We start from the raw sequence: 26,575 nt of genomic DNA on the forward strand, positions 1-26,575 counted from the left end.
GTGTGTATGTTGCCTTTGCTGTCCTCTTTGTCAAGGGCATGTGTGTTTTGGGTATTTGTAGACCTGAAGCTGGGGTGGGTTTATATAGGATGACCGAGAGATCATGGATAAAGGGAGTGTGTGTGTCTAAGCATGACTTCACCCACCCTCCAAAAAGATTAGAACATGATTAAAGCATCATTTTGCTTGTTAGAATGTTCTAGTTCAAACTCAGGTTACCAGGTTGACGATATCTACGTTGAGAATCATAGAAGAGAACTAAAAAGCAGTATGTGTGCAGTTTGGAATATTCTTATATGTTTATCTATATTTAAATAGATATTTATATCTCTTTTAAAACTAAATTTAAAATGTATTAATTATATAAAATATATTTGGTAACACTTTACAATAAGGTTCATTAGTTAATTTCAACATTTACTAATACATTATTAAAATTTTGTTAAAATTAGTTAATGCAGTGTGAACTAACATGAACAAACCATGAACAACTGTATTTCCTATTAACTAATTTTAATAAAGATTAGTAAATACAGTAACAAATGTATTGCTCATGGTTAGTTCATGTTAGTTAATACATTAGCTATTGATGTTGTTAATTCCTAATTAAACAATTCTGTAAATAAATTTAATGGTGTGATTTCTAGGCATCCACTGTTTTTTTTTTTTATCAAAAAATAAATAAAATAATGACTGCCAAAAGCAACTAAATAAAATAATGATAAATAAATTACTTACTTGTCTGAAGAAATTAAGATGAAAACACTAAAAATATGCTACAAGTGAATTTAGGAATCACAAAATTATAATATACAGTATGAAACATTGTTTTGTGCAAATTTTGAAATTTGCAAAAGATAACATTTAAGTGTTATTAAATTATAAGCGTTTTAGCGTCAAGTTACAGAAAAATTACAGAAATATAAAAATAGGAGAAATTCGAGTTAAGCATATAATATCAGCCAATATACACTCTTAAAAATAAAGGTGCTTCAAAAGGTTCTTCACAACGATGCCATAGAAGAACCATTTTTGGTTCCACAAAGAACCATTCAGTCAAAGGTTCTTTAAAGAACCATCTCTTTCCTACCTTTTTATAATCTGAAGAACCTTCTTTTGCTGTGAAACAGAAAGGTTCTTCAGAATTTTAAAGGTTCTTCATGAAACCATTTAGACAAAAAAGGTTTTTCTATGGCATCCTGAAGCATCTTTATTTTTAAGAGTGTAGATTAATTCATTCTAATATCAGCTAAAAAAAATGTTCCGAAATATTGTGTATCTCTTGTTATTTTATTTTTAATTTTATGAGATGCAAGTCTATTTGTACACACTCTGAATGTTCTGTCATTTGGAGACTCTGTGTGTGGCCTGTCCAGGTATCAGATAATCTCGTCTCGCCCAATTTCACAGTTTCAAAACATTGGATTCTCCTCCACGTACACCAAAACGGTCTCGCTCTCTCTTTCTCATTAGGGATGTTCGTAGTATTATCAGAGGAAACACACACACATACATAAACAAGTTGAAAAAAGCAGGAGCGGCCTCTGTGGATGGCTTACCAGCAGTCTGACACGTTTTCTCTTTTCCTCTTTTCCCTCCCTGTCCTAATTATTGCTATTTCTGGCAACTGGGGCCACCAGACATAGACTAGCTGTTGACAGACAACCCACGGTGAAAATAAACTACCTTTACTAAACAAGGCCGATGCAATCCGCCCAGATGTCTGTCAACAGAGACTGAGAACAAATCGTTGCCACTGATTACTCTAATTAGTGTAAAATGAGTCGTTTCTGACAATCCCGCCTTCTCATTTCTGCCCTATAAGTACTCAGAATCTTCCTGAGTTCCAAATTTAGAACAAAGAAATTCTAAAGAGTGCAGTGCGAGCACAAATATAAGCCTTTTTATGAAAGTTATGTTTATGACTATATATGTAATGTATTGTGTATTTTTATTGTGTGTAACAATTCCTGTTGATACAGTAAAATGTTTCCAGATTATGTTGCAGATTATAGAACGGGTGCTTCATTTTCAGCTCTTCATATGGTGATACAATAAGATAATATGTAAGTAATATGCAGAGTGCAAATTGTACTATTCTAATTGCATCCTGTAACTTGAAATCTATGGACCAGTGTTTTTACAATATTGTTCACTACATTGTGATTCATCAAATTCAAATGTATATTCGTGTGGTTTAAAGACTGCACTCTTTTTGTTTTTTGTTTTGTCTTACATTTACATTTAGACATTTTATCCAAAGCGACTTACAAAAGAGGACAATGGAAGCAATCAAAATCAACAAAGGAGCAATAACATGCAAGTGCTATGACAAGTCACGTAGCAAGTTTTTTTTTAATAAAATTATGTAGATAAACAGGTAGAATAAAAAGAAAAAGCAAGCTAGTTTTTAGAGGCATTTGGAGGTTTTATGAATGTTGAGCAAGTCAAAAATGTATGCTTTATAACAGAGGTCCTCAAACTTTTTTCTGAGCGGGCCACATAATTTTCTTTTCTTTAATGGGGGGCCGGGTCGGTTTATAAAAGAAAATTCCATGGGCTGGACTGACTACTATTATTATTATTATTATTTTATGATTTTACCTGTATTATACATTTTAATGCTAGAATAGTTTATTATTTTTTTATGCACCAGACAGACAAATGATCATTTCTTTTCAAAAGATATACAGGTGCATCTCAATAAATTAGAATGTCATGGAAAAGTTCATTTATTTCAGTAATTCAACTCAAATTGTAAAACTTGTCTATTAAATACATTTAATGCACACAGACTGAAGTAGTTTAAGTCTTTGGTTCTTTTAATTGTGATGATTTGGCTCACATTTAACAAAAACCCACCAATTCGCTATCTCAACAAATTAGAAGGTGAATATGCCAATCAACTCAAAACAACTACAAAAGTTTCCTGAGCCGTCAAAATGGTCTCTCAGTTTGGTTCACTAGGCTACACAATCATGGGGAAGACTGCTGATCTGACAGTTGTCCAGAAGACAATCATTGACACCCTTCACAAGGAGGGTAAGCCACAAACATTCATTGCCAAAGAAGCTGTCTGTTCACAGAGTGCTGCATCCAAGCATGTTAACAGAAAGTTGAGTTGAAGAAAAAAGTGTGGAAGAAAAAGATGCACAACCAACTGAGAGAACCGCAGCCTTGAGAGGCTTGTCAAGCAAAATCGATTCAAGAATTTGTGACCTTCATAAGCAATGGACTGAGGCTGGGGTCAAGGCATCAAGAGCCACCACACACAGACGTGTCAAGGAACGATCGCGATGACACATTATGGCAATGTACCATTCTGTTGGTGAATTTAACAAATAATTAGGCTATGTTAATAACTAAGGGAAATTTTAGGTTGAAAGCCAACCTTTATTATCAAATACCGACATGATACAAGTAAAACATATTTAAAATTACATTTTCAAAATATATCTCTGGCATTGTTCAGAGGGCCGGTCCAAATGTGGGGGCGGGCCGCATTCGGCACCTAGGCCTTAGTTTGGGGACCCCTGCTTTATAACATGCAGTAGACTAGTTACTGTAAGTGGCAATTCAAAATGCAAAACATGATAACTACCATTAACTCTAAACCACAAACGTTGCAGTTTTTTGATTGAAAACTGAGAGCAAGATTTCAAAGTTGTATGTATGAGCTGTTTTACTTGAAAAGGGTTAGATCATGTTTAACAGTGTTTACTTTTTTTTTTTTAATTGCTAACAAACATTGTTCAATACTGAAGCCACATTTTCAAAACTGTTCATACAGACTGCATTACCAAACATGTTTTTTGGCCAAACAGTTGATCTCACCTCCAAAACTCACCCAGAATAACAAAACACTTCATATAGGTCTCAAAATAAGCTTGATTCACCATAACACTGGTACAATTCTCATTCAAAAAACATACATTTTATTCATAACACACTGATTCAAAAAAAAAAAAAAAAAAAACACTAAAAACAGGGAGCATTACATACACCGCGTTCCAAATTATTATGCAAATTGGATGTAAGTGTCATAAACACACAGTTTTTTGTTTTTCAATTAAACTCATGGATGGTATTGTGTCTCATGGCTCTTTGGATCACTGAAATGAATCTCAGACACCTGTGATGAATAGTTTGCCAAATGAGCCCAATTAAAGGAAAAGTACTTAAGAAGGATGTTCCACATTATTAAGCAGGCCACAGGTTTCAAGCAATATGGGAAAGAAAAAGATCTCTCTGCTGCCGAAAAGCGTCAAATAGTGCAATGCTTTGGACAAGGTATGAAAACATTAGATATTTCACGAAAACGTAAGTGTGATCATTGTACTGTGAAGAGATTTGAGGCTGATTCAGAGCACAGACAGGTTCGTGCAGGTAAAGGCAGAATGAGGAAGGTTTCTGCCAGACAAATTCATCAGATTAACAGAGCAGCTACTAAAATGCCATTACAAAGTAGCAAACAGGTTTTTGAAGCTGCTGGTGCCTCTGGAGTCCCGCGAACATCAAGGTGTAGGATCCTCCAGAGGCTTGCAGTTGTGCATAAACCTACTATTTGGCCACTCCTAACCAATGCTCACAAGCAGAAACGGTTGCAGTGGGCCCAGACATACATGAAGACTCATTTTCAAACAGTCTTGTTTACTGATGAGTGTTGTGCATCTTTGGATGGTCCAGATAGATGGAGTAGTGGATGGAACATGTCCCAACAAGGCTGCGACCACAACAAGGAGGTGGCGTTTTTGGCCGGAATCATAGGGAGAGAGCTGGTTGGCCCCTTTAGGATCCCTAAAGGTATTAAAATGACCTCGGCAAAGTATGTCGAGTTTTTGACTGACCACTTTCTTTCATGGTACAAAAAGAAGAACTGTGCCTTCCGTAGCAAAATCATCTTCATGCATGACAATGCACCATCTCATGCTGCAAATAATACCTCTGTGTCATTGGCTGCTATCTGCATAAAAGATGAGAAACTCATTGTGTGGCCACCATCCTCCCCTGACCTCAACCAGATTGAGAACCTTTGGGGCATCCTCAAGCAAAAGATCTATGAGGGTGGGAGGCAGTTCACATCAAAACAGCAGCTCTGTGAGTCTATTCTGGCATCCTGCAAACAAATTCAATCAGAAACTCTCCAAAAACTCACAAATTCAATGGATGCAAGAATTGTGATAGCGATATCAAAGAAGGGGTCCTATGGTAAGATGTAACTTGCCCAGTTAGGATGTTTTTGATTGAAATAGCTTTTGATTTCAGTAAATATGACCACCTAATGCTGCAAATTCAGCAAATGACATTTTCAGTTCTTTACAACCTATACAATGTTTTAACTCTGTTGTGCATAATAATGTGGAACAGTGCATTTTCAGTTTTTTATTTTTGAAATAAAAACTGTTATCATTAGGAGGTTTGTTCAATAAAATTCGAATTATACCCTAATGGCTGATGACTTAAAAATTATACTGACTGTCATTTGCATTGACTAATTATGAAAACCAGAGTAAGATATCATTTGCATAATAATTTGGAACGCGGTGTAATCGATGAACTTTTATCTTTGAAGTTTGAATGATTTGTCACATAAGTATTTCATTATTGGATAAGAATAACATCTTTTCATTTTACTGACTGTATTAGAGCACAAAGAATGAATGAGAAAACCAGCATTTCCACTCTATTTCTTTATATACCAAAACAAAAATCCATCACATTTACAAAATGTACTTGTGAAAAAAAAAACATTAAAATAAATATAAAAAGTTGAGAAAACATTCTGAAGCAATAATAATAATAAAAAACATCATCAGTCTAGTATAATGAGATACTGTATGTGCAGCATTGGAGTCCCAGCTGCTGCAGGAGACCTTTCTATGTGGAGTGTGTATGTTCTCTCTGTGTTGATGTTGGTTTCCTCTTGGTTTCTCCAACAATCGAAAGACATACAGGACAAGTAGACTGGAGACTGTAAGTGAGTGTGAATATAAATGTGTGTGATGGACTGGCCATATGTCCAGGGGGTTTTCCTGCCTATGACCCAGGAAAGGCTCCAGCTTCCCCATGACCCTTTACATAGGAAAAGAACTAGGGAAAATGTATTGAATAGATGGATGGATGTTCAGTACTGTGATGGGTGTATTACTTCTGCCACTCGTTTTTCCCTCACCAATGTGTCTTTCCTGACATGTTTCCAAACAAAATCATTCCAAAGCCATTCATTTATCAAAAGACAACCAAGAAAGAAAGTAGAAGAAGACTACAAATAGGACATCTGGCTTGGCTTTCAGCTGAAATTGCATTTAGTTGTGTTTGGAATAATTATTATTCAGTTTCATAATAAATATTCTGCTAAGATTTTATAGTTCAATATAATTCCTGCGGAAACAGTTTGCTATTGTTCTGATTTGAATGTGCTTTTATCAGTTTTGAAAGCAGCGTGTTAGCATTTATATATGCTAAAATGGATAGTGTTTTTCCAGTTGTGGAGTATGAATGACAAAAGTGTTTGTGGATTTTGTGGTCATTGCATGCATTTTGTCTGAAAGCAATGAAAAATTATTCACAGTTTGGTCCGCATAGACTTCTGTATCGCTGAACCGTTTTGGAAATGTAGCTTCAGTATTGAACAATGCTTGTTAGCAATTGAAAAAATCTGTAACATTTTGTGGTGAATTTCTGTCTTGTAAATTCTTTCTTTACATGGTTTTTATCTGCATTGTAATTTCTTTAGAGGTTGAAGTAGTGTGTTGTTCATTAGGACTTGAAGTAGCTGTATTTTCATAATGTGAAAAAGTATTTTGACTGAACTAAGAAATTATAAAATATATAGCCTACATTTCCTCTGATTCTGTTTCCTGCTACTTTTGAATCAAATGATCACATGCTTATCCATTTCCATCATGCAACGTTTCCACCTTACTGAATGTTCTGAAAAAGCACATTTTCAAAATTTCTTTTACTCCAATCCACACAAAATTTTGCCATGTGTCATCAACACCATACAAACCCTCCTGAAAAGGTTATCAAAAAATATTGATTCATCAAAACACGTTACAAAACATTTTTATAAGACAGTAAAAAAGACATTTCACAAAATGTAGGCACCAGAAAAGCTAAAAAGTAACTACATTTTGATTCTAGGGCAAACATTTCTTCAGCAAACATTTTTCATTTTAATGTTACTAGAGAAGTTGAAATGAGAGGTTTTTTTTTATCAATAGTCAAACATCACCTGATAAAATCCATTAAAAGGTTGCAGTAATTTCACTTGTAAAAAGTGTGTGTGTGTGTGTGTGTGTGTGTATAGAAGTGATTGTCAATTTTACAAATAGTGCCACAAGGTGGTGCTATAACAAAAATATTCATTTCAACAGGCAAAAACCTGAACACAGTCTTATCTTTTTTGTACAATATATAAAATTTATAAAATATATAAAATGTAGTAATGATTCCTAAATTCACTAAATAAATTGACATTCACTGGTTATTTTATAGTTGACAAGAATAATTAACTTTTTAGAGACTGCAAGTCAGGAATTCAAGTCAGAGATAAAAGAAAGGAACGACAGAATAGAAAGGATGTCGAAGTTCAATCTGTGGAGTGAAGGAAGGATGTGAGGAGAAAAAAAAACTGATGTAGAATATAAAGATTTAAAATATGGACACAGTTAAAAATTGTCTAGAGAGCACAGACAGAAAAACATTTTCACATATGGTTACCATTTAAAATGTTCGTCTTTTTTAGACTATTTGGTGTTTTTTGTGTTATAGTCACATCATTAATATATTGTCGAGTAAATATATCTTATCAATATTCTGATCTCTGAATATGCTGATATTAGGATTTCATCAGATGTTCTTTCAGTTGTTTGGAATTTCACACATAAATTTAGATGAGGATTTACACATGATTTATTTTACTCATAACCTGTAATAAATTTGTATGGAGCACATGACCTCAAAATGTTGATTGGTATCTTGAAAATAACACTTTATTTGAAATGTATTTAAATTGGAATATTATAGCTGGACCTTAAAGTTAACAAAAGAAAAAATAAATACAATAAAATAAACATTTAGGTATTTAAATTACACGTTTTACAAAAAGTGGTCCACTTTACCTGAGCTCACCCTATTCAGTTATTTTACGAATGTGTGTAGGCTGATGGAAAAAATGATTAACTGCTATTGTCTATAGGAGATGAGATTTCAGAATCTGCTCAGTTGTGCCTCCTGACGGGGGAGATCAATGACGTGTTAAAGTAAATATTAGTAACCAAAACCTCAAGTTTCCACTGCTTGCCAAGAGGATTAAAGTATTTAGTAACCATGTTTTGACCAGTAAGCCATGACTTTGAGGATATAGCGGTGTGCTGTTTATTTAGTGAATAATTTAATTTTTTCATCGAGTTATGAAAACCCAAAGGCTTTAAGAACAACGTGTTGCACACAAAACGCCTCCATTATTTGAACACATTGTGTGGCATTTCAGAACAGATTGTAGGTGTTGCAAAAGGCTATTTATGGTGTTTTGGCTGTTTTGTGGTTTTCACGAATGGGGGTCAGGAAGTTAAAGTGCAACAGAGCCGTCAAACTCACTGTACTGGGTTTGAGATCTCTGCTATTGGGTAGCAGGCTATAGCTTAATTGTACATAAACAACTTACTAAAAAAGGAACTTTCCAAACTTCTCATTACTTCAGTTACTCAACATTGCTAAAAATACAATAACTTCCTCGTTTTCTTTTTAAATGATAATCTTGTTGCTTAATTGAAGTCTTGTGGCTTTCTCAGGTTTCTAATCTAATGCGTCATATAAAAGGGGAGGAGAATCATAGAGAAAGCGAAGGCTTCATGTCTGGGCGTAGTGTTTAAACGCTTTCTGTTTTACACGCTTTGTGTCTTTTTTATCGTGAAAGCGGAAAGCGAAAGTAAAGGACAAAGAAAACTTTATTTTTCCATACAACCACTGCAACAAGACTTGCTCTGTGGAGAATTTGTTGCCAAAGGCTTGTTTGAGGAGTATCAAACCTGCCTTTCAAGAGCTGAGATGTAAGTGAGAGTTTTCATGGTGGATTATTTCCCCCTTTTTCGAAATCTCGGCTATATAGAGTATGTTTTAATACCGTTCTGCAGTAATTGTGTATGCTAGATTGCTATTATAATAGATACACAGCGGAGAAAGTGATAATCGTAATTAATTTCGTATAACAAGAATCTTTGTGCATTAAGCATTTTTTTTCATTCTAACCTATTTCCATTCAATTTTCCTTTTTCATTTGTTTTCTTCGCGAATCCTTGGCCATATTTGCTGTTGTCTTTGTGAAAAAAATTTGCGTGTTTGACCCCCACAAGATCTGCAATCTTACCGTCGCCACACCCACTTGACCTGACGTCATGGTGTTATTGCTTCAGTATGTTTCTTGCATAAAAACTAAGCACTAAAGGTACAGTACTCTAAACAAGAATTAAACGCTTGGCACGTATCCAGCCGACGGTTTTTCTGTAATATCCGGTTGAGTTTGCGTATTTCTTCATATTTCCTTTAAAATACTGCCTGAACGTTCAAACATTGGTCTTATCATTTGAAGCTTAGCTTCATTTCATTTGGACCTGTTCTGCTTGTTTCCAGCGCAAACTCAAGTTCATTCTTCGCCCACATTGTGAACGTGGTGCTTGCTGATAGACGGACGTTGGCTCTGAAAATTCAACATGTCTGGCCCAGGTAATCATAAGCTGTTTTTGTTTTTCATTCAAATGCAATAGAGCATGTTTGTGTTTAAGTAGCATGTAAGTTAATGTTTTAAACAACTAGTGAGTTTTGCAATAGTTGCCCTACAGCACCTACTCAGTCGTGAAGTCTACCATCACTGTGTTGAAAACTACACCGTCTATTTACATTTTTCCTCTCAAGCATGATTTGTGCAGTTTTCACGCTTGTTGAAATGAAGGTGTGTGTTTTGGTGGAAACTTGAATTTTCTCTAGAGGTCAGGAGGGAAAGGAATGCAGGAAGTGAAGCCTACAAAAGTGGCTGTGTTCCACATTTATAGATTTCCACTGGCTAGTCTGCCAGTTTTATTACACTATTAATGAAATGTACAACATTTTTGTCTGATCATACAAAACTTACATCTGAAAATCAGTGATGACGTCTCTCAGTGAAGAGTAAATGTATGACTGTGCTCACTTAAGAGCAGATAACTGATAATCATCACTTTAGACTTTTTCACTTCAAAATATGCCTATTCGAATCACTGGTTTGCATTTTGCTGTTAAAATGGCAGTCAAGTGATTCCTTAATGCCATTAGGCCCATTAACCCCTTCATCTTTGGAACAACTGTGTTTTTAACAAGCTGGGGAATTCAGGCTAGTAGACTCAGCAGATGAGGTGGACAAACAGCATTCATTATTTTGATCGAAACTACAGATTTATGTTTTCCAGTCATGTTCATGTGTAAATCATTTATCTAATGTATTACTCAAGAAAAGAAAATGTGTTGCAAAAGGGCTTGTCTCATCCTTTGTCCTGGTTAATGACTCAAACAATGTTTAGCACTGGAAAACTGGAATGGCAAGATGGGAGTGTTCAGAAAATACAATCACAAGACATAAATGACAATGGTTTTTATAAGGAAATTATGCAGCACTGTTATCCAGAAATTGGTTTGCTTTCAAAATACACACATTTTCTGCCAGAAAGATTCCTATGTTCTTTGTTTCAAAATCCTTTCAGGAACTTGCATCATATTTGTCACGCGTTATTCAGATTTTCTTATGATTTAGCACTATAAACATTTAAATCCTTTTAATTTTGAGCGGAATGGTGGATGTCTGCAGGCGTCATGACTGAATTTATTGAGCAAGTCTAAATGCTAAATGACTTGAGAGGTTTTTTACTTTGAGCAACGTGCACGTGACCATGAACAGTAAGATAGCATGATGGATGCGGGATGCAATTCCATGTGGCAGGTCTTGAGAATCAAATTAGCAACGATTGAGAGCTCAGATTCAATGTGAGTTCAGTTGGTCTGCCAGACGACCCAGAAACAAACAGGGATTTTTTTTTTTTTACTTTAAATATCTTTAAAACACAAGAAACAAACAATGAAACGTACATTTCACAATGAACACTTATTACCAAAGAACGCCTTTGCCATTCATCAGTAAGCTTCATAGATTTACCAGCAAGAAATGTGAATGAATTCTGTGTGCCTCGATCAATGATCTCTTAATTCAATGATTCCCCTGTGTAAGTGGGCAGGGATTGTTGAGGGAAATTTTAACTACATAATAAAACCAGTTTTAGTTTTACTAAAAAAAACTCCACTTTGTCCCCCAAAGTAAAATGTTTGTTTTTAGGACCTTAGGCATGTTGATGCATGGCAGGGGCTTCTCTCTGCTGGCAATGAAAGGGACTGTTGTTTCTGTGCCTCATGTCTGTCAGTCATGAATGGACAACATTTTCTTTTGTGCACCAGTTTACATGATCTGTCTCATTGTCTAGGTAAAATATATATGTCTGATCATGCCTGTATGATAGTGGAGGTACACCATTTAATAGACCACATCCTCAAGAAAAAGGCACTGTGGTTTCTGTGCCTCATGTCTGTCAGTCTTGACGACATTTTCTTTTGTGCACTAGTTTGCATTTTCTTTCTCATTGTCTAGATAGAATATATAATAATATCTGATCATGCCTGTAAGATAATGGAGGTACACAATTTATTAGACTACATCCTTAATGTTGAGTGTTTAAGGGAGTTTATATGACAGTAGAAGTTTGAAATTTCTCTCGATGGCACCATAATGTAGAGGACAGCAGATCTGTGCTTTTTAAATTAGCCACCTATCGCGAAATCTGTATGTCCCACTAATGCTAAGGGTTGTGTCTGGACAATGCCTGGATGAGGGAGAGTTTCATTCCATTCAAATTCATGGCCTTTTTTTTTTTTTTTTTCAAAATAGCTGGTGAACGATTTGAATGGCCTATATGAAGAGTCTTTTCATATGAAAATGGCAGTTTTGGATCGGTTCAATGGGAGGGTTAAACTTGTCAAATATTAAGTTACACCTGCTGTGTTCACTCCTGAGGTGAAAGTTTGGGGTTGTTTTTGAAGACTGTTATGCTCACTAAGGCTGCATTTATTTGAGCAAAAACACATTAAAATAGTATTTTTTTTGTAAAAAAAAAAAAAAAAAAATTGTCATTTTTGCCACATACAAACCAGGCAATAAGCTGCCTTGCAACTGCGGGGCAAAGAAGTGTCGCAAGTTCCTCAACTGAAAGCAAACTCGCAGTCTGTGAAAGCTTTTTTTTTCTTAACATAAATGTATTTTAAATGTAATTTGTTTCTGTGATGGCAAAGTTGAATGTTGGTGTTCAGAAATATATTATTACTTATTTTTAAATAATAGTATTATATAGTTTAAGGGTTTAAAACGTCCCCTATGAAAATTAACCATGGTTTTACTACAAATAAAACCAAAAAAACCATGGTTACTATAGTAAAACCATGGTAACTACAAATGAGCCATGGGTATGCTACACTAACTATAGTTAAACCATGGTATTGGGTGTTTGTAGGTAAACTGTGGTTATACAAATGGTTGTCAATATGCCAAAAAAAAACATGGTTACTACAATTTTACTATAATAAGACCATTTCGTTCATTTTCGTAAGGTTGTCACCACTATTGCTTACCCAGAATGTGACAAACACTCGACTTAAACAAAAAAAAATAATCTGAAAAAGTGACTATAATTAATAATACATTTTTAATATGTGACCCTGGACCACAAAACCAGCCATAAGGGTAAATTTTGTGAAATTGAGATTTATACTTTATTAATTAACAATTAATTAACAATTTATTAATTGAGATTATCATCTGTAAGCTGATATATTCTTGATATATGGTTTGTTAGGATAGGACAATATTTGGCCGAGATACAACTATTTGAAAATCTGGAATCTGAGGGTGCAAAATATTGAGAAAATCGCCTTTAAAGTTGTCCAAATGAAGTTCTTAGCAATGCATATTACTAATCAAACATTGAGTTTTGATATATTTACGGTAGGAAAATATCCTAATGATTTTTGGTAGGGATGCACCGATACCAATCGGTCGATCATGCTTGCGCGTTTTGTCAGTAAAGCCGGTTCTGTAATCAGCGGTAAATGCCATCAGGTGCGTGATTTCACGTTGAGCCGTATATACACTACACACAGCCGTTGTTTACCGACGAGCTGCACATAGCAATGTTCATTATCAGTGTGAATGTGCGCAGCTCGTCTGTAAACAACGGCTGTGTGTAGTGTATATACGGCTCAACGTGAAATCACGCACCTGATGGCATTTACCGCTGATTACAGAACCGGCTTTACTGACAAAACGTGCAAGTTATCGACCGATACATATCGTGCATCCCTAATTTTTGGCATAAAAGAAAAATGGATCATTTTGACCCATACAATGTATTTTTGGCTATTGCTACAAATATACCCATGCTACTTAAGACTGGTTTTATGGTCCAGGGTCACGTATAATAAAATATATAGTTTATTATCCAGCTATCCAGAAATTACATATTTGCCCTTAATGCTGACACATCTATATGATGTGTATGAGCTAATGTGAGAAAGGGAAGATGCTAAATATTTAAATACAATTACATGCATTCACAACATTACTATACTGTAGATAACTACTGCAAATCATCAATATTGTTTCAATGAATTATTTATGACCCCTTCTCGTAATTGGTGGCTATTTTTATACCTTTTTCCATTGGAATGCCTCACATGTATGCTGCAGTCCAAAATAGATCCATCCCACAGAACATGAGAGGCCTATATGATCTCTTGTCTTGCAAGAATTTCCTAACATACATGCATCCATACATATAAATCTGTGTTTCTTTATTCATTAAAACTTAAATCAGTCAGTTGTTCCAGTCATTATGCAATCAATCCAGGTCATATCCCAGTGGTGAGGCATGGTGGAATTTCAGCTTAAATTGAACAATGCATTCCAACAGCATGTCAGGGCATCTGTGTATGATTTAAGACTCAAAAAAAGGCTGGCTTACGCTAAGAAACAAAATACAGGCAGGAGGAAATCTACAACAGAGTGGTTTAAAGAAAACAAAATGTGGAGATTCTGACTTCAAGAATGATGCAAACGAGCAAAGCGTCCAAAAATATACACAAACCAAGCAATAACTCAATCTTAACAAAACATCCCTACAAATGTAGCATCTGTGTAATTAAATATATATATATTTATATTTATTTTAACAACATTGCCTAATATATCTCATCTGAAGCATTTTACTAAGATTATATTATTTCTCTCTTTGCTTATTAAATTGTTTTATTCCAGGTTACCCATCTCCACACCAGACTCCTTATCCCATGCCCCAGCCAGGTGGACACTCCATGCCCCCCTATCCCATGGGAGGATATGGAGATCCTGGACAAGCGGCCCCACCTGTAGGGTTCCAAGTAGGATACCAGCCAGTTCCAGATCAGCCAATCATGTATCAGCCTGGTCCAGTCAGTCCAGCATCTCACCAAGGCCAACCGTATGGAGGTAAACATGTCTAAATTTACACTTAATTTACAAACAATGCCAGTAGGTAAATGGTAAACAAATGGTAAGTGGGGAAAAGTGTTAAGCAAAGTGATCACAGAGTCCACAGATGAATAAAATGAAAGAAAGAGATTAGTTCTTATGAAGCTAATGATGGTTTGTGCCTGATGATCTTCTTCATAACCTTCTCTAGCACCCATGGCAGCACCTATGGCTTCACCAGTTTCTGCACCAGTGGCTGCTGGAGTACCACCTGGTCTAGAGTACCTCACTCAGGTTTGCCATGTCTTTTGGTACATTCAAAGTCAAATATTTGGAAAACTTGTGTTTACAAATTGAATGTAAAGTCGTGATTATGAGTGGAGAAACTTGGGAGTTTCAGAGTTGGGGACAATCCCTAAAAAAATTGTATGTAATTGTTTTTTAAATTCACAGTAAACCTAGCTAAGTTGCATTTACAAAATGTGTACAAATGTGATATTAACTTGTAAATACAACCTTCTCTGGATTTTACTTCTGTAAGTCTTGTTAACTGGTATACTCTTTGTATTTCAGATTGATCAGATCCTTATTCATCAGAAAGTGGAGTTGTTAGAGGGTGAGTCTTCTGTGGTGTATTTTGTGTAAAGTTAAAGTCAAACATTTACATATACCTTGCTTTTACAAAAATAAGAGGGACCATACAAAATTAATCATATTTTTTATTTATTTACTGACCTGAATAAGATATTTCACATAAAAGACGTTTACATATAGCCCACAAGAGAAAATAATGGTTGAATTTCCCCCGTTTATAAATTGCATACACTTGATTTTCAATACTGTGTTGATCCACAACTGTTTTTTTTGTTTAGTGATAGTTGTTAATGAGTCCCTTGTTTGTCCTGAACAGTTAAAGTCCCTCAGTGTGAATCTCAAAAAGGGTTTGAAATACACTCAAAAGGGTTCAAATACACAAAAATGCTGAAAAACGAAAAAATTTGTGGAACCTGAAGGATTTTTCTAAAGAACAGTGGGCAGTTTAACTGTTCAGGACAAACAAGGGACTCATGAACAACTATCACTAAACAACAACAAACAAAAAAACAGCTGTGGATCATTCAGATAACAACACAGTGTTAAAAATCAAGTGTATGTAAACTTTTGAACGGGGTCATTTTTATAAATTCAACTATTGTTTTTGTCTTTAATGTGAAATATCTTATTCAGGTAAGTACGAAATAAAAAATAACATGCATTTTGTATGATCCCTCTTATTTTGCTAAAATAATTAACATTTTGCAGATTCTGCAAGGTGTATTTAAACTTTTGACCTCAACTGTATTTGCTTGCTACTTTTTTTTAAACTAGTGACTCATTGGTTTCATTGGAAACATTTCACATTTCTGTGCTTTTTGGTCTTCTACAGCAATCATTGGCTTTGAGACCAACAACCAGTATGAGATCAAGAACAGCCTCGGTCAAAAGATCTATTCTGCCAAAGAAAAAAATGACTGCTGTACACGCAACTGCTGTGGTGCCCTCCGAAGCTTTGACATGAAGATCAAAGACAACGCCGATCGAGAGGTCATACGACTGATCAGACCTTTCCGTTGTGTCTCCTGTTGGTGCCCCTGCTGCCTGCAAGAGGTATAATGGATGTCACAAAAACCTGAAATCATGCTACAGGACCTGGGGGTGTGGTTGAGATTCAGCCAGTGACTCATCTGTAGGACATGCTGTGTGATCTACTGACATGAACGTGTGTGGCTTATGAGTTAAAAATGGCATAGAGTCAGTGTGGACATACGACTCTATGTCTTTGCAAGGAGTCAGCAGTCATGCAGTTCATTTAGTTTAGCTGCGATCAGTTTTTTTTTTTTTTTTTTTTTTTATATAAATGCTGTTTTATTCAAAATACTTTGATAATAAGAAATGTTTCTTGAGCACCAAATCAGCATATTAGAATGATTTCTGAAGCATTGTGTGATTGACAACTGGTGCAGTAGCTGCTAGAAATTTCATTTTAATTTATTCCAATGAACAGTAATTCAGTGTATGTATGCACCCATAGCTGCTTGCTTAGAAATCAATTTGGGCATTTCTGTGCCATTTCTAATTTGTTATGACTATAAATGCAATATTTCACCTACAGATGGAGGTACAGGCACCCCCGGGAACGACTGTAGGATATGTGAAGCAGGACTGGCACCCCTGTTATCCAAAATTCTCCATCCAGGGGGCAAACAAGGAGACTATGATGAAGCTCGAGGGGCCCTGCTTGGCATGTAACTGCTGTGGTGATGTGAACTTTGAGGTGACTGTTGACATGTTCTTGCTTTGTTAATATACAAATATGAAGGTAAACAATCATTTTAAAATTGGCAGATTTGTGTTTCTAACCATAAATTTGTACTTCTTTCTTTAGCTCAAAGGCAAAGATGGTACTGGGAAGCCAATCGGTCGAATCAGTAAGCAGTGGAGTGGTCTATTAAAGGAAGTCTTCACTGATACTGACAACTTTGGCATTCAGTTCCCTATGGACATGGATGTTAAGATGAAGGCTGTACTTATGGGCGCTTGCTTCCTGATTGTGAGTATTAAGCTAATAAAACATTTAATGATCCATAATAGTCTGAATGCTTCAAAATGCCTTTGAGGGCATTACAATGCCACAGATCTCTAACCCTTATGCAACCACAACCCATCAATTCATAAATTCTCTCTTGGATATGAGTGTGAGGCTACTTTCCTTTTTTCCAGTATTGATATATACATAAATATATTAGTGCTGTCAAAATTAGTATGTTAAGGCAGGTGATTAATTTTTCTAGTGTAATGGTGTTAAAAATATTTAACGCAGGGGTGGGGCTAGGGTTGGCCACCCCACTCACAACTGCTGCTTCTGTCTCTCTTTTTTTTTTTTTTTTTCTTGAGAAGAAGTGCATTTATTTAATCTCAGAACGTCTTGATCACCACATCAAATGGGAGACTTTTCAGATGCGCGCTCCAACTTCTTCTGTCCAGGGTCACATATTAAAAATATACTGTCTTTATGTTGTTTCTACATTCATTTAAAGGTTAAATGTGAAATTATTCCAATATATAATTAACATTAAAATAAAAACTTTAATGTTAGGTGGGATTAATCATGAACTTTTAATTTGTTTATTTTTGTAATCAATTGACAGCACTAATATATATATATATATATATATATATATATAATATAGATAGATCTTAAAGAAACTTAGATTCATGTACTCAAAGTCAACAGCAAGCTATCTCTTTTTTTTTTTTCTAGAAATAATCAAGTATATGGTGCCAATATAAAAATAATAGGTTACACTTTTAATACTCCAAAGTAGACATTCAATCAACTATAAGTAACTTTGCAAATACATGCCAGCTAACTTGAATTAATTTGCAACTGAGTGTTAACTCTCATAATTGAGTTTTAGTAGACCATTCGGTTAGGATTATTAGAATAAATTGACATGTACTGTCCTTGCAAATTTACTTTGGTAGAATGTTGGGAGCATTAAAATAAAGTGTTATAGCACTTAAATTAAAGTCTACTAATACTCTAACGACTGGTAGTTGAAATGTAGTTGCAAAGTTACTTACAATCTTAAAAAGGGTTTTATTGGCATCAGTTGTTGTATGAAGAACCTTGAACATCCATGGAACCTTTCAAATGCAGAAAAGGTACTTTAGATTTTTAAATTGATCTTTAAAATGGTTCTTCTAGGAACTGTTCACTGAAAGGTTCTTTGGGAAACCTAAAAAGGTTCTTCTATGGCATCACTGCAAAAACACCCTTTTGAAACCTTTATTTTTAAGATTGTATAAGAGGCATTCGCTCCGGAGGAACTTTTCATAGTTTGTGGAACCATTGGAGAAAGTACCTGTTTTTTTTTGCACCAGAGGAACTAAGAACAATTTTAGTTCTAGGAAGTCCTTCTGGAGGAAACAAAATAATTTCCTATTTCAGAGTAGGGTCTAAAACAATTCTATAGGAACTACGCAGACGCAGTGTACGCTGAATGGACAAATACATGTGGAAAAAGACAGGCACCTACCATTTTTAAAAACCTGTGTAATCACACAACAATTTTTAAATCATTACAAGACATAAACATAAAGAAAGTTCATGTTAACGGCATTTACCTGTCGCCTTTGTCTATGGCATTCTGCTCTTTTCTCAGCCTCGATCATGGGTCTTGTAGCCCTCTAATTTCACCTTTATATTGAATAACTTATTCGTCTACATTCTATCTGTTATCACCAAACCCAGTATACACATTAAAAACATCTCCGAACATGGCGTCCTCCATTCTTCTGTTGTTTATGTTGTTGAATGCCACGCTGAAATGATGTTGCTGTTAGCCAGCTTACGTCACTTCAGAGTTTCTGTTGGCAGTGCGAATACAATCAGGAAAATGGCCCTGGGGGGAAATTTAGTTCTCAGGAACCGTCATGATGGGTAGTTCCTATAAGTTACTAGATTCTGTACTGACTTTGATCTTTGTTCTCTTTTTCTTTCATAGGATTTCATGTTCTTTGAAAAAGTGGGAGACACAAACCAGCGCAATACTGTATTCTCTTAGAGCTCCTGATAAGTTACATATGAAATAACTTTTTCCACTAACTCACATCATCTTTCGAGCCTTTTTTTAAACTGATGAAATTCTTACATTCTGTGGACGACGTTTGAGTCTGGACTTCTATTATTTCCTGCAACCAAAGCCATAGACAGCTGGCACTGCAGTGGACGTTCAAGGTCATTTTGTAGTGTTCATGTGACCAGCAATATTTACAGTGACAGGTGAAATATCATGAGTGCCTTTTAAACAGTCATAGCCTATAATAATTACAAAATACTGTTACAGTAATACAGGCAACTAACATTCACATCTTTGTTACTTTAAACTTTTTATTAGAAATTAACTGTAACATACAACATTAAGCATGTTTTTCTAGACTTATCTAATGCATAAAGTATATTTTTTTTCAGTCGTTTAGATGGAAATTCAGATTTATTTTGTTAAATGCAAAGCATTTTAGTTAAAACATATGGATGTTCATACAGCCAAATAATGCATGATGTTGAGGGTTACATGCATGTTACTGACTCTGGCAACAGCCTAAAAAAAGGAAAAAACAAGCAAGTAGTTGCATGATTTTCTGTGTGTATAGATCAGTGACTTAAAATGAGTATAATGCCAAGTTGTTACTAATAGCTGTTTTGTTTTGTTTTGTTTTTTGTCCGAGTGTGAAGAAAGAGTGTCCGACAGGGGGCGCTTGTTGGCTTATAAAGGCCAGCTTCCCATTGAGTCGCTCTTAATTCTTAGGATGATGTTAAATATTGATTATTTGCCAATTAAAACTATGTGTAGCATGAAACACACACGGAAATTAAGGAAACATTTCTAAAAAGTCCTATTAATATACTTTAATATTCAAATTTTCATAACTTTCATTACATACCATATGATGACATTTTTGTCCTAGGTAGTAGTTATAGAGACTGGCCTTGTATCAGTAAGAGAATATATAGGATATATAACATTATGAAAATATACAGTCAGAAGAGTGTTGAGACACTTTTTAACATCTATGTATTGGTCACTATGTATTTCTAATTTTGATATAATTTTCCCACATTTATATGCTGCAAATTAAACTTGTTTCCTGAACTTTGTATCACTAACATGGTTAAATGTAACAGTGACAGATAACATTTATTTTGTTAATCAAATGTTCCATCCAGCTAATTTGTTCAATTAGTAGTGTTACAATCCTCTACTGTCTCCCCATGCATAATCAATATAGCTAAATATACATGCAAATGTGTCTTCTTGTGTACATGTTTGTATTTATTTCTATAATATGTTATATTAGAATAACATTAAACATAATAAATGTGTAATATTGTTATGTTGGTGGTTTGTGTGATTATATTATAGGAAAAAGCCAAAAACATACACATTTTTCCTGAACCTCTATTATAGTAGCTAAATAAAGGACTTTAGATGTAGGCTAAAGATAATTATCATTCAATTATCATTCACAATCTTGCAATACCTAACCTTATCTAAAAACAATAATCTCTGTCATTCTTTTTAAGCAAAATCAGCAAAAATAGTTAACAGTTAATTGCAAACATTATTTGTATTACAAGGTTTTTTTTAAATGTTAGGTTTTAATATGCAGATGAGACATAATAATTTTTTTTACATGTTCTTAGAACAGGCAGAAAAAAATATATAGTAATTTTTATAATTAAATATATATATATATATATATATATATATATATATATTACAGTTTTTAGGGAATAAAATGGAATAAAATGTTGTATAAAATCAAGCAAATTATATATGAACAAATCCCTCTGTAAAAACCTTCAGAATATAGACAGGAATAAAAATGTAGGGAAAAAGAAGACCGGGAGGAAGTGGCAGGCGCAAGAAGCCGTCACTAAAGCTGAGGTGTGACTAAGGCACAAAACGCTGGTGGGCTCTGTGGCGACGGGACGAGCAGGTTTCGTTTGTTTTCCCAGGCCACGTTACAATCTGGCTCGTGGAAAAGAGAGGCGCAGACTGATTCAGGATGAGATACGAGTAGAGGTGGAGGAAGAACGCTACACCAAAATGGCCGCCATGTCCAAACAAGGAGCGTGGACCAGGTGGGAACATGTAGATCTCTGGAAAGCTGAGCCACTTCGGATCAAGTTCCTTGTCCAATCCGTCTACGACATCCTCCCAAGCCCAGCCAACCTGCACACTTGGGGCCTGGCAGACACTCCTGAGTGCAAGCTGTGCCAGAAGAGGGGCACCCTGGAGCACATTTTGAGCAGCTGCTCGAAAGCTCTAGGGGAGGGGCGGTACCGCTGGCGCCATGACCGGGTGCTTAAGGTTTTGGCGGACTCCATCTGCACAGCGATCCAGCACAGTAAGACTCAGGCAGCCCCCAAACAAACGATCACCTTCATTAGAGCTGGGCGGAAGGAACAACACCAACGGCCTAGGCCTACAGGGGGGCTCCTCTCCACCGCTCGTGATTGGCAGCTTCAAGTCGACCTAGGAAGACAGCTCAAACTCCCAGGCAACATCACAGCCACTTCTCTCCGCCCAGATATGGTGCTAACATCTGAGTCTACTAAGCAAGTGGGAACTGACAGTCCCCTGGGAAGACCATATTGAAGAGGCCCATGAGCGGAAGAGGGCTAAGTATGCAGAGCTCAGCTCGGAGTGCCGGAACAACGGGTGGAAAATCCGCTGTGAGCCAGTTGAGGTCGGGTGCTGAGGCTTCGCAGGCCACTCACTGCTGCGAACCCTCAAACTCCTTGGAGTGAGAGGACTGCTATTGAGAAAAGCCATCAGAAACATCTTAGAGGCCGCAGGGGGGATCCGTGGAGCGACAGGCCACTTGGACACAAGCCAGGGACTGATCACCCCCGGCTGGGTGGCCCGGGTGAGGGTGTATGAAGATTAAAGACCCGAAACACCCTATGACCCCGGGTTCTTCACTGATGACGTGTCCAAGTAGCACCAGATTTATGGCTCAGTATAGGATTTTTTTGAGAAAACGCCCTTTAAAAATCTTTATTGATATTGAAATCTATTGACACAAATAGATAAAGTGCTATAAAAGAAACACGTAACAGTGTCTTTTTCCATGTTTTCTTTTCACTAGTCTGAAAAAACACTTTATGAAAAACCAAAAAGCCCAAAATCTCAAACTTGACAGGTGCATTAAAAAACTGTATTTTTTGCCTGCAGTGTCTCCCCTTAATACACATATACATTAGCATTTACAATAGACAGTTCAACAAATACTTTTTTTGTTTTATTGTTTTCTTTTAACAATTCACATTAATACTGCTTGGAAATTCAACAGTAGCTAACACAGTAACACTTTTTAACACAGCTGCTTTCCCAATTTTACAGGATTATGACAAAAATGAAATAATTAGATAAATCATTCTGTAGTTTTTTGGGTAAATAATTAGACCAAAATCAGATTTACATAAAATATACTCAATAATGATAGATAGATAGATAGATAGATAGATAGATAGATAGATAGATAGAAAAAAAATCAAAGGGATATCTTTCTACAGTCGTGGCCAAAAGTTTTGAGAATTACATAAATATTGGAAATTGGAAAAGTTGCTGCTTAAGTTTTTATACTGAGACCATTCATGTGTGGGGTTGCTTCTCATCCAAGGGAGTGGGCTCACTCACAATTTTGACCAAAAACACAGCCATGAATAAAGAATGGTACCAAAACACCCTCCAACAGCAACTTCTTCCAACAATCCAACAACAGTTTGGTGAAGAACAATGCAATTTTCCAGCACGATGGAGCACCGTGCCATAAGGCAAAAGTGATAACTAAGTGGCTCGGGGACCGAAACGTTGAAATTTTGGGTTCATGGCCTGGAACTCCCCAGATCTTAATCCCATTGAGAACTTGTGGTCAATCCTCAAGAGGTGGGTGGACAAACAAAAACCCACTAATTCTGACAAACTCCAAGAAGTGATTATGAAAGAATGGGTTGCTATCAGTCAGGATTTGGCCCAGAAGTTGATTGCCCAGTTGAATTGCAGAGGTCTTGAAAAAGGGCCAACACTGCAAATACTGACTCTTTGCATAAATGTCATGTAATTGTCGATAAAAGCCTTTGAAACGTATGAAGTGCTTGTAATTATATTTCAGTACATCACAGAAACAACTGAAACAAAGATCTAAAAGCAGTTTAGCAGCAAACTTTGTGAAAACTAATATTTGTGTCATTCTCACAACTTTTGGCCACGACTGTACACTCTTTACCCCTAAAGCGTGCAAATTAGTACCCTAATATGTATATTAGTAGTAATATGCACCCTTAATGCTGTTATGAAACCTATATGGGTAAATAAGGTGTCTTTTTGAAGGTACTGTACTAAACAAAAGCTACTGTACCTCTAAAGGTGGTTTGTAGATATGTTAAAATCTCCTACATTTTATCTGCTTGGACTAGTAGTGTGAGGCATTAAGGTTAGAGTTTTTTTTTTTTTTTTTTTTAATAAATGTTACACCTTTCTCATGTTGTTAATTTACATATGTAAGAAAAGGGGAGGGGATACTGTCAGAACAGAAACCGCAAATAAATATTTGGGATCGCAACACACACACAGGTTACTGCATGTGTTAAACAGAAGAACATTTCTAAATATTATTTATCCCTTTATCTTAACAAAAATTTCATCACCAAGGAACTTCTTTACAGAGAGCTCATTTTTGGAGCATCCCAAGAGGTAAGACTTTCTTTTTCAGTTTTAATCGTTTAAAGGTGATAATTTACCTCATTGTAGTTGTTGGAAATGATGCAACTTCAATTTTTGACTTCATTTGGACACACATATTTGCAAATAAGCTTTTTTTTTTCTCCTTCATCTCCAAAGTGGCTGTGCAGCTTCTCTAACAAAAGGTCTTCAGCATGTCAGAACCAGGTACTTTTTAAGTTTTATTTGTTTAATATTAACATTTTTAATTATTATTTTTAATTCAGTTAACAGTCATCTTTTTAATGTGCCTGTTTTTTATCAGGTGACACACACCCTGCTGCTAAGTAATTTATCTTGTAGTAATTTGAAATGTTTGAATGCCCAAGAAAATATTTTTTTTGTGTGTAAAAAAATAATAGATCAAGAAGATGGAGGAATGGAATGCGCAATAACATGTTTGACCACATTTTTTTTAAATGTTTCCGACATGTTATTTTTTTTTTTTTTGTCTGTCGCTTGTCTGTTTCAAGCTTTCTTTTTTCATTTTTGTTTGCTGTATAAATGCATCACTGAATAAGTATAATATGACCTTTCAGCCAACAAATTCCACATTGATCAGAAAAGGCCTTGATTCTAAATGTAGGCCATATGCAGCTTTGTGTAATGAACAGACACAATTAGAGACCACAACAAAATCATTACCGGAATGATTTAGTTTTATTGAATATTGTTTTAAACTAGACCGGGGGTGTCCAATCCTGCTCCAGGAGGGCCGGTGTCCTGCAGACTTTAGCTCCAACCCGAAGTTAACATACCTGAAGCAACAAATATAGTTCTTACTAGGCATACTGGAAACTTCTAGGCAGGTGTGTTGAGGCAAGTTGAAGCTAAACTCTGCAGGACAGCTGCCATCCAGAACCGAGTTTGGACACTCCTAAACTAGACTGTCTACCAAAACAAACTGAAAACCAACATCCAAATTTCATGTCTTAACTAGAAGGTCCTGTACCAGCTCCTCCGGCCATAGAACTTCAGTCAGATAATCTACCACCTCCAGTTGAGCCAGTTTTGAATCAGCCAGCACCTGACCAGGTTCAGTCACATGGAGGTAAATATACAATAAATGTAATTTTGAGTGTTCTGTAATATTTTCATTTTAAAGGAAATAAATTAAGCTTAGCAAAACTAACAAACCAAATCAGTGATGAATGATCCAAACAGATAGCTAAACAAAAATTCTGTAAATTTCAAAACAAACAATTAACAAAAGATCCATTTAGAACACACTATGGGGGAACCTCTGTTTGAGTAGCTGCACATACAAATGGCATTTCAGCCCACCAAAATCTATATGCTTCCCAACAATTCAGTGGCTTGCGCCATCATTCATACTCTTGCCCTTGAATTATTCCAGAGGATGCTCAGCCTGCCTCCTCTGTGATTCCACTGGGCCTGCCTCACATGTGGCCCCTCAAATTTTGTCTCAAAGTCTCTACCATCCCACATTTGGCATCTGGGACGCCTTTACTTTTAGGTGAACCACTGCTGCATCAGAGCTATGGCCCCTTGGAAGGCCTCCCACCTGTACCAGACAGTCATCCAGCTTAGGTCAGGGGTCACTGTGTGAGGGTACCCTTAAAAAAAAAATAAAGGTTCCAAAAGAGTGTTTTTGCATATGATGCCATAGAACCATTTTTGGTTCCCTAAAGAACCTTTCAGTAGACAATTCCACTGAACCATTTTGAAGAACATTTTACAAATCAAAAGAACCTTTTTCGACTTTACTGCACTTGAAAGGTTCCATGGATATTTAAGGTTCTTCATAAAACCACTGATGCCGAAAAAGAACCTTTATTTTTAAGTGTAGACCGGTGTTTGGCTCCTGGTCCTTCCTGAAGCAACGCCTACATAACTGCCTTGAAATTATGGCTGTTTTTTCAGCCTTAAAAACCTTCCTGGCATCACCACGTCCTTGTACACTTCGTTAGTACAACATGATGGTGGTAGCCTCTATAAATTGCCAGGACAGTCTCAAGTTAGAGGGGTCATTGGATGCCCATTTTCCACAAGTTCATATGATTCTTTAGGGCCTAATGAAAAGTCTCTAATATACTTTGGTTAAAAATGCTCAGCAGTAGTGTAAAAAAACACCCTTTTACCTTGTCATAATCAGCTCTGCAAAATATCAGCTCATTTTATCGTATGGGCTGTAATGTTTACTTTAGCATTTAGCAGCTTTTAGCTGCATTTAGCCGCGTTTATCGGCGAAACCTGCTAACAAGCACATTATTAAGAAAGGCCATTTGCAAAGATGCATAAAAAAAACCTTATACTCACTTCTGCTGTGGGTGAAGCTGCATCACGAATGATTTGCACGAAAATAGATGCATATGTAGATCGGGATCGGCGCTTTCCTTTTAAAAATGAAAGTAACGTTGTCTCTGCCTCTTAAGCGGCTCAGATGTCGGGAGTAAATGACTACTGTTATGTGCATTATTACATCCAACAACAGAACACCTCAATCGCTCAAGTAGAGTCTTCCTCTGCACCTGAGTCGACACAATGGCGATCGTATTCGGACTGTTTTAGCTCGGTGAGGGTGGGTCTAACGTAAGACACTCATGTCAATCAACTGTTTCGTCACAACGACAAGAAGCTGAGAATGACCTGATTTTAAAAAGGGGATATTACTTTTAAAGATTAAAAAAATACCACTGGG

The 26,575-nt window shown here is 36.0% G+C and overlaps 1 protein-coding gene across 3 annotated transcripts; it reads left to right on the plus strand.

Moving 5' to 3' along the window:
* Nucleotides 1–8,852: 8,852 nt before the first annotated feature.
* Nucleotides 8,853–20,518, plus strand: LOC141332076 (phospholipid scramblase 2-like). 3 transcript variants are annotated; one of them, XM_073837164.1, is made up of 9 exons: nt 8,853–9,056; nt 9,637–9,729; nt 14,390–14,599; nt 14,793–14,875; nt 15,155–15,197; nt 16,008–16,228; nt 16,734–16,895; nt 17,007–17,171; nt 19,129–20,518. In XM_073837164.1, exons 2-9 carry the CDS (start codon nt 9,717–9,719, stop codon nt 19,186–19,188), a joined length of 957 nt encoding a protein of 318 aa, XP_073693265.1. In that variant the 5' UTR covers nt 8,853–9,056; nt 9,637–9,716; the 3' UTR covers nt 19,189–20,518. The 3 variants fall into 3 exon arrangements, with proteins under 3 accessions (XP_073693265.1, XP_073693267.1, XP_073693266.1); XM_073837166.1 differs by lacking the exon at nt 8,853–9,056 and adding an exon at nt 9,410–9,451; XM_073837165.1 differs by lacking the exon at nt 8,853–9,056 and adding an exon at nt 9,472–9,519.
* Nucleotides 20,519–26,575: the final 6,057 nt, after the last annotated feature.

Source organism: Garra rufa, chromosome 3 (assembly GCF_049309525.1).
Source record: "Garra rufa chromosome 3, GarRuf1.0, whole genome shotgun sequence".
NCBI classification, from domain to species: domain Eukaryota; kingdom Metazoa; phylum Chordata; class Actinopteri; order Cypriniformes; family Cyprinidae; genus Garra; species Garra rufa.